This window comes from Lactuca virosa, chromosome 6, assembly GCF_052849685.1.
Source record: "Lactuca virosa cultivar CGN04683 chromosome 6, Lactuca_virosa_CGN04683_v6, whole genome shotgun sequence".
Lineage (NCBI taxonomy): Eukaryota > Viridiplantae > Streptophyta > Magnoliopsida > Asterales > Asteraceae > Lactuca > Lactuca virosa.
This window is the reverse complement of record NC_136431.1, coordinates 186,800,707-186,809,024: the sequence shown is the minus strand read 5'-3', so window position 1 is coordinate 186,809,024 and position 8,318 is coordinate 186,800,707. Positions and strand designations below refer to the sequence as shown.

Genomic DNA, 8,318 nt, shown 5'->3' with positions numbered 1-8,318 from the left:
TTAAAAGTACAATGTTAAACTTTTAATTTAAAGTAATTGCATGAATTATTAATAACTTAATGGAAAAACAAAAGAAAACCATATGCAAAATTACCAATTCATCGTATAAAACCATTATTTTTTAACTTTTGGTGTCAAAACCTTCATCTTCTCTTCATTTCCTGCTGAAATCCAGGATGATTTTGTTACATTCACGACATCAAAAACTATCAAACTTATAGTTTTCTTATTAGAAGTACAATATAAAAGGTCATATTTGTCATTTTTATAATATAAAAAGGCATAGTTGTCATTTTCTAATATAAAAGGGCAGAGTTGTCATTTCTAATATAAAATGGTAGAGTTGTCATTTTCTACCTAAATGTTAAGTTAAATTTATATTTGACAGTAAAAAGCATAATAAAAAAATATATAACCGATAGAAAATGATAAATGACAATATTTCTATTAAAATGGCATATGGGTTATAATGTTTTTAAAACATATAAGTATAATAAATGGACCAAAATACCCTTTCTGCATTTAATCACAACAATATAGTTTCAAAGTATATTCCTATGATTTTAAAAAAATTTAAAAATGGACAACAATATAACAACATTTACACCTGCATAGTTTTCGCTTTATTTTTATTAGTGTTGTAAGTTGAGGGGTAAAGGAGTCATTTACTTCCAAAAAAAACTTTCGATTTTTGATAAAACAGTCATTTACTTTTCAAAAAGAGTTGCAGCTTTTTAATGAAAATAAAAATAAAAATTTGGTTTAAACTGTCATATTGGCCAAATAAAAACGATTATAGTTGGTTTATTGTAACATTAAACATCCTACCTTGAAGCAATCAAATTGCAGATCAACTGAAATGGGGCTTACATAACTTCTAATGACCAAAAATAAAAAATACTCAAAAAGAGTTGCAGATAAGAATATATGTTTTTTTTTACTGATTTTAAAGCAGGAACCGCAACAGATACACATACTTTCGAAGGAAGGTTTTTAGAAAAAAGAAAGTACATTTGTGTTAAGTATTTCAGAAAAATGTTATAAATATTGGTTTATGAAGATGAACTAACCAGATTTGTTATGTTGTCTCTTCTACAGAAATAGTATTGTTGAAGATGAGAAAACACAATAAAATTCGACAATGGGAATGAATGTTGAGGACGTGTTACTGATATTGAAATATAAATGGAGTCAAAATATTAATTTCAAGTTGCTGATTTTTTGGGATTCATTGAAATCTTGAAAAAGAGTCAAAATAAGATAGGATTTGTTACCAAACAATTCAAACGTGAATTGCTATTGTTTCCAAAAAACATGGAATTTAAATTTAAATTTAAATGTTATATGAAACCGAAAAATGCAGTAAGTTGAAAAAAAACTGGGATTACAATTTAATTTTAATTTAATTTAATGTTTATAAGAATTATTCATAAAATGACACGTGGCAGGTTAGCATGGTAGAAAGAGGACATGTGGCACATTAAAGGTTTTGTTTATTAGAGGAGGTAGATTTATGGAAACAATGACATATATGGCCCTTTCTTAGTTGATTAGTTCCTAATCATATGACATGATTAAGGACCCATTACCTTATTATAATCACATTCAAAACATATATTGAAAGTACAGACTCTACTCTGACATTCTAGGATCAAACAACCATTAATATCTTGATTACAATTAGAACACACATACTTGGGCGTTTTCTTTCTTCGGACATAAGTTAATGGATGTCTATGATAGGGAACATTCAAAGTGCCCTCATGGAAAACGTTTGCATAACGCTTTAATCGATTAATGCAATGAAGATGAAAAGAATTTTTGTATTTGTGACAATAATAGAGGGGGAACTTGGGGTGCATTTCTTCCTCACATATATCACAAAAGAAATCTTCCGGATGATCCATGACCGGAGGATACGTCAATGGGATTTCATGTCCTTTGCAATACCTATGAACAAGGGAATGTGGCGACCTCATTGCACAATACAGGTCCAATGTGAAGCTACAAGCCTTACAAGCATAGATTATACCCTTAAACCATTTGGTGCATGCCTTACAAATAAGATCAGGATCGATAACTTGGATAAGAGGATGATTATGGGATTTATGTTTGATGGTTTTGGGTAGAAATGCACAGTTGACATCGAGGTTGAACTCACAAGTTTCACATTTGTACACAAATGTGTTGCAAAAGCTCTCACAACCATTGCATCTATAGTAATTATCATGTCCCCTTGTGTTTATCAAGGCAAGCGAATGATCTGGGTGAAGTGGATGTTGTAATTTGAGTGGTATCTCGATGCAATATTTGTGGAGAGTGAATGAACATCCATGTTTGCAAGTATAGTATGGTAGGGAGAGGGGACGTACACACCCCTGACATACCTGAATTGGATCACTGCAATCAGACATGCTGTTAGGTTTAGGTTGAGGTTGAACATGAAGGATTAATGGATGTTCATGACTCCAATGCCGATGCTCAATCACAGTTTTTTCATCATCATCATCTTGAGTCATTTTTTCATGATGTTGTAGTTTCAACAGATCTGTAAATTCATCTGACATGGGAAAATGTAGCAAACCATTTTCATCCTCAACAACTGTAGAAGTACTCGGACCATCTCTGAAATCACATATTCTTGTTTAGAACAATTAAGCATTCACAAACGCAAAGAAAAAGAAAACAAGAGTTACCTTTGAATAGAAGGTTGTTCTGCAGTTAAGGCACACTTGATATGGGCAAAATATCTACAGTTTGCACAATGATACAACCAGTCATTCCATCGGATGTATATGCCGCAAAATTCACAGTAATATGCAAATTTAAGGAATTTTTTAGGAAACGAATAGACCAGAGTAAGTGGGTGATTATGGTGATTGGGTAGATGGATGGTAGTGGATAAGGAAGCACAAGTCTTGTGGATCCAGAAATCACAACTATCACACTCATAGAATAAGCCTTCATCCTTAGCTTTGCATGCATCACACAACACCGCATTAGGTCTTAATTTGAGGCTTAAAGTGTGTTGTGGGTAGCCTTCATGTTTAATCTTGATCCTTCCCTGCTCCTTGATAGCATCAACTTCTGCCCTGCGAGCAATCTCAACAAGACAACAATCGATGCAAGCATTAAAAAAAATGTTGTACTCAGGTTTGCTATAGAAATAACAAAACCCCCTTCTTCTTTTTTTATTACGACAAAGATAACAGCCCCAAGCGAGGTCTGGTTCAACTCCAAAATCGTATACTGTTAGAGGATGTTCATATAAGGAAGGCAGGTTGATAGTGGGCGCAACTTGTGAGCATTTTTTATGCATAAAATGATGACATTGGATGCAACCATATACAAAGCCACTTGATATAGGGTTTTGACATGCATAGCAACCAATTACACCTAGTTTCTCTTTCTCTTCACCACCACCACCACCACCATGGCTATCGAAATTAGCACCTAGAATCGTCTCCACGTTGACCAACTTTAACGGATGCCTTTTATGACTAAAATGATTAATCTCTTCCATATCTTCTCTCTTTTTTGTGATATCCATATTCAATGGAAAATGGCAGACATGTAAACCCTTAGCGTTAAAGAAAATATAAATGAAGGCCGAAGAGGCATTAACATGTGCACGTCTCAAGAAATCAACTTACTTTTTGTTTTAAGATTGCTTTGCTTTCAAGTAGTGTTTTTTAAAATGCTTTCCCTAACATTCTTTTCTCATATTCAAAGTTAACATGATGCATCCTATACATTCATCTCTTTTTCCAAATGGAATTTCTTTCTATATCACACGAAAAGAATTGATTTTCTTTCTTCCATTTTCATTCGTTGACATATTCTTATGTTTAATTGAATCGTAAAATATAATAAATCCTTTAAATCGTCTAACCAATGTTTAACTATCACGTAGTGGCTTGGTTAGGGCAATGGCTCCCCTATACCAAGTGGTGAACCTTCTTTGTGGGAGCTAGCCTGTAAAAAACTGGAATACCCTTTCAAACAATTATAATATGATGTGTTGGCATAAATATGGCTTTGGGTTTTTATAAGAAATTATATTTGTTAACTTTGGCTTTAATTATTGATGAATTGATCTTGTTGTATAATTAGCTAGCTAAGCTTACATGTTAAGGAGAATAGACAGTCACATTATATCCATAACGACTTAGTTACTATGCCACGTCAATTTATTACCTCAAGTGAATATAATTTCCAAAATATTTATATTGAGCAAGTAGACAATATATGGATAAAACTCGAAATTTAATTACAAATGTAACATCTCATCTCGAATTTCAACACAGGACAAATATATTCGATTTTATTTGATTTCAATAATGGACATTTTTGAAGTTTTATTTGTTTCTTCTATGGAGAAAAACTTGATAGATAAATTAATTAAAAAAAATGCACTTTGCATAAAAACATCATGTTTTTATTTTTTTATTTTGAGAATATATTTTTTCTAAGTGATTTCAATGTTGACAATATTTTTTTTTTATTTTGACAATATTTTTTTTTAATTTATTTCAATGTTGACAACTTAACATGTCACCAGTTTCCGGTTGACGTGACATGTTCAAGTGGTACTTTTTTATGATATGACATGATGACACGTCACTATTTGATGACATTACATTCAAAGTTTCAAAATTGAAACAATACTTAAAATGTATTGACTTTTGTTATAGTTAGTTAAAATGTAATACTTTTGTTCTATAAAATAATGAATCGTATTATAATATTGATGAACAAAACTTCTTGCATTCAACTAAATAAGCATACAAGTTTTAAGGAGAAATTAACCATGGTAATTCTCACTTGTTTAACTTTTTTTTTTTTGTTTATCTTGGACAAAAACAATATCTATTTCAATATGCTCCAAAATAAAGTTTACTCTTCGTACCAATGTTGGTAATTCTGGACTCATGCGGGTCATAAACCCCAAGTCACCCCATGACCGTGGTGTGCAAATGGGAGAACATTTTTTTTGCAAACTGCTGATATGCAAATATTGTCTTTTAAATTAGTTCATTTGGATATTGTGAATTCAAGACGTTCGATAAGAAGGAAAGACCATGCTTCTTGTTCATCTTGTTCACTATCTCCCTTTGTTGACACTTTTGGATCATTGTTAAATGTTATTGATAATCTGTCAATAGATCAAAGTTTCATCACACTTATTTGTTGCATAACTTACAAATACAAGATTGGAAGTGAAAGTGACACTCATTTGGTGTGACGTTTTCTTTTTTGCACAAGGGTAAAAAGGTCAAGATACTCTTTGCCATAACAATTTATGGATAGTCCTCCAATGGCACCACTCCACGTGTACAAATTCTTATATTTTATCCCCCAAAAAACTTCCATTTCCATGTTAATATCCCCACACTTTGTGTACATATATACCAGTGCACTACCAAGAGTTGTGTTAATTTGTAGTCCTTTATGGTTAATATATTTGTGTGCGTGTTGTTCATGTACAGATGACACAGAATGACAGAAACTATTGTGGCTTCCTTAACTTTCAAATCGTTCATTTCCATCATATTGAACAATTCTACTCCTTTTTAAGGCTCTGTAAATCACATACCCTGCTATCATCACGTTCTAGGCAATGACATCTCGGTCGGGAATTTTATCAAACATCTGGCATGCGAATTCCATACTTCCTAATCTTAAACCAGCAACCTCCATTGTTGTCTGAGCTACCAAACTGGGTCGTGGATGTCAAAAAAAACAAGTCTTTAAGTCCCCAAGAAAACCCATTTCAGCATAAAAATTTATTAACCCGCTTTGAACATGTGGGTCTTCATCCAACACGTATTTCATTGCAGTCCAATGTTCAGCCAAACCCAAGTCCTTATTCAATAACTGCACATGAGACTTGATCAAGAACGTAAAGGTGTAATTATCTGGTTTATGAGATTTGATTTTACGATTCTTTTGTAGAAATCGAAGCTATTTTCAGGAGTTGAGCTCTTGAAGTAAACTTTGATTAGAGGGTTTAAAGCAAACATGGAGGGATTTTTGCATTCGTCTAATAGTAAAATAGAATAATCAATATCTTGTGGGTGTTTGCGGACAATTGATGAAGCAAATTTAGATATAGGTTCTGGGTCGTTGATGAAACCATTAAGTAACACTTACGAGTGAATTTGGATAATTTCTCCATTGGTTTTGCATATTTCTACAACAGAAGTTGTTAGGTTTCTCGAGAAAATTTTCACTTGGTCATGGATTCCGATTTTACCAAGAGAGAAGTGTCCGAAGAGAGAGGGAGAGAGGAGAACGTGGTAAGGGCACCCGGTTACCGTACGGGTATACTTCCAGATAAGCAAGTGAAAACACCACACAAGCTTTGGTATACTACAAACGCAGCCTAAGAGAAAGGAAATGAATGAGAAGTGTCAAAGCACACGTGGTTAGCTTTTGTTCAAATTGTTCAGAGTTTATCTCTTTAGTTTGTTTTATCTCTTTGTTTTTAAATTATTTTGATAGATGTCAGGATCCAAAATTGTATTTATTCGAACGTATCAATTGAATGAAGGCATGATTTTGAGCCATAGAACTTTTCATGGTATTAGAGTAGGCGAATAAGAAATCCTAAAAATGGGGAAAGACGACGGTGGGAAGGATAAAAGTGGTTCGAGTAATCCGCCGCCGGAAAAAATAGAGGCAAACTCGCCTTTCTACCTTGGTCCTCAAGATAGGCCATGTGATTTTATCACTCCGACCAAGCTGCGGGGAGACAACTATGACGATTGGGCTGGTGACATACGAACCGCTTTGGAAGCACGCAGAAAGTTTGGGTTACTACATGGTACGATTACTGAACCTGTACCTCCTTGCACAAAGGCTGATTGGGATACTATCAATGCCATGTTGGTATCCTGAATGATGAACACAATCGACACAGAGGTGAAGTGTTATCTTTCAAAATATCGTGATGCTAAACGGTTGCGGGATACATTGAAGTCCAGATATGCTTTGGTGAATGGGCCCAGAATACAACAATTGAAGTCTTCTATTGCTAAATGTGAACAAGCCAAGAACATGTCGGTGGATGAGTACTTCGGTAGACTGACAGGCTTGTGGGAAGAATTACACAACCACGAACCCATAATTGTTTGTTCTTGTTGTGCCAATTACACCGCAGGAAGTGAACACGAGACAAGAAGGGACAATGACATGCTGCACAAATTTCTCATGGGGCTGAACTCAGACCATTTTGCTGCACTACGTACCAGTATCCTGTCACAAGATCCTTTGCCATCCTTGAATAAAGCTTTTCAATTGGTGATTCAAGATGAACGTGTTCTGAATGCAAAGAGTGTGACAGATGAGAAGCCTCATGAAGCACTGGGTTTCTTAGTACGTGCAGGCGGAGACAAGGGAAGAGTTCGAGAACGGGTGGCTAAGTCACACCTGACCTGTACTCACTGTAAAAAGACGGGACATGAGGCTACAAGCTGTTTTGAACTTGTTGGATACCCTTAGTGGTGGGAAGATCGGAGCAAAACAAACATGGCTGGGCGTGGTGGAAAATCAGGTGGTAGAGGCGGAGGAAGAACAAACACTCGTGCCAATACCGTCTCACTTACCTCCGGGAGCAGCAACAATGAAACATCACCGCTGCTTTTTACAGCCGAGCAATGGAAAACCTTAACTGGTCTAATGGGTAATGCAAAAATCACTGATCAGCGCCTAAATGGTGAGTTTTATAAAAGATTATGGATAATAGACTCTGGGGCAACACACCACGTTACAGGTGATGTCTCATGGCTTAGGGAAGTTGAAAGAATTTCGGGCCGCCTTGTGGGATTACCAAATGGAAAAAAGGTCATTGGAACTCACAAAGGCTTGGTTCGATTTTCAGACAAAATAATGCTTAAAAATGTTCTCTTGGTTCCAAAACTAAACTGCAATCTCATATATGTGTCTCAATTAAATGATGATATGAAACGTGTTGCTGCTTTTGACTCACATATATGTGCTATACAGGACCGGTCGAGGACGCTGATTGGAACTCGTGTTAGACGGGACGGACTTTACTACTTCAAGTAAGGAGAATCGGCTCTACATGTGTCGGTCAATGGGGGCAATATCTACTATGGAGTTGTGGCACAAGAGAATGGGTCATCCTTCTGAGAAGATTGTGAAGTTACTCTCTCCGGTTCGTGATAGTAAGGGTAGTTTAAATAAAGCTTGCGAAGTATGCTTTCGAGCCAAACAAACTAGGGAAAGTTTTCCTTTAAGTACGAATGAAACTAGGTAGGATTTTTGAAAAAGTACATTGTGACTTATGAGGTCCT

At 35.1% G+C, this 8,318-nt stretch overlaps 2 protein-coding genes across 2 annotated transcripts; one reads left to right on the top strand and one right to left on the bottom strand.

The window, feature by feature from the left end:
- Nucleotides 1–1,497: 1,497 nt before the first annotated feature.
- On the bottom strand, nt 1,498–3,563 carry LOC145120700 (uncharacterized). Its single transcript, XM_079056499.1, has 2 exons — nt 2,697–3,563; nt 1,498–2,625 (listed from the first exon to the last, which is right to left on the bottom strand). The coding sequence occupies exons 1-2, from the start codon at nt 3,548–3,550 to the stop codon at nt 1,575–1,577; spliced, it is 1,905 nt and encodes a 634-aa protein (XP_078912625.1). The 5' UTR covers nt 3,551–3,563; the 3' UTR covers nt 1,498–1,574.
- Nucleotides 3,564–6,903: 3,340 nt separating this feature from the next.
- LOC145122154 (uncharacterized) lies at nt 6,904–7,503 on the top strand. The gene has a single exon (XM_079057806.1). The coding sequence runs from the start codon at nt 6,904–6,906 to the stop codon at nt 7,501–7,503; it is 600 nt and encodes a 199-aa protein (XP_078913932.1).
- Nucleotides 7,504–8,318: the final 815 nt, after the last annotated feature.

Excerpts from the sequence above, each read along its gene's own strand:
- LOC145122154 (XM_079057806.1), top strand. The coding sequence starts at position 6,904 with ATGAACACAATCGACACAGAGGTGAAGTGTTATCTTTCAAAATATCGT.
- LOC145120700 (XM_079056499.1), bottom strand. The coding sequence starts at position 3,550 with ATGGATATCACAAAAAAGAGAGAAGATATGGAAGAGATTAATCATTTT. Across the intron at positions 2,626-2,696 it reads GAACAACCTTCTATTCAAAG|AGATGGTCCGAGTACTTCTA; the intron begins GTAACTCTTGTT and ends ATGTGATTTCAG.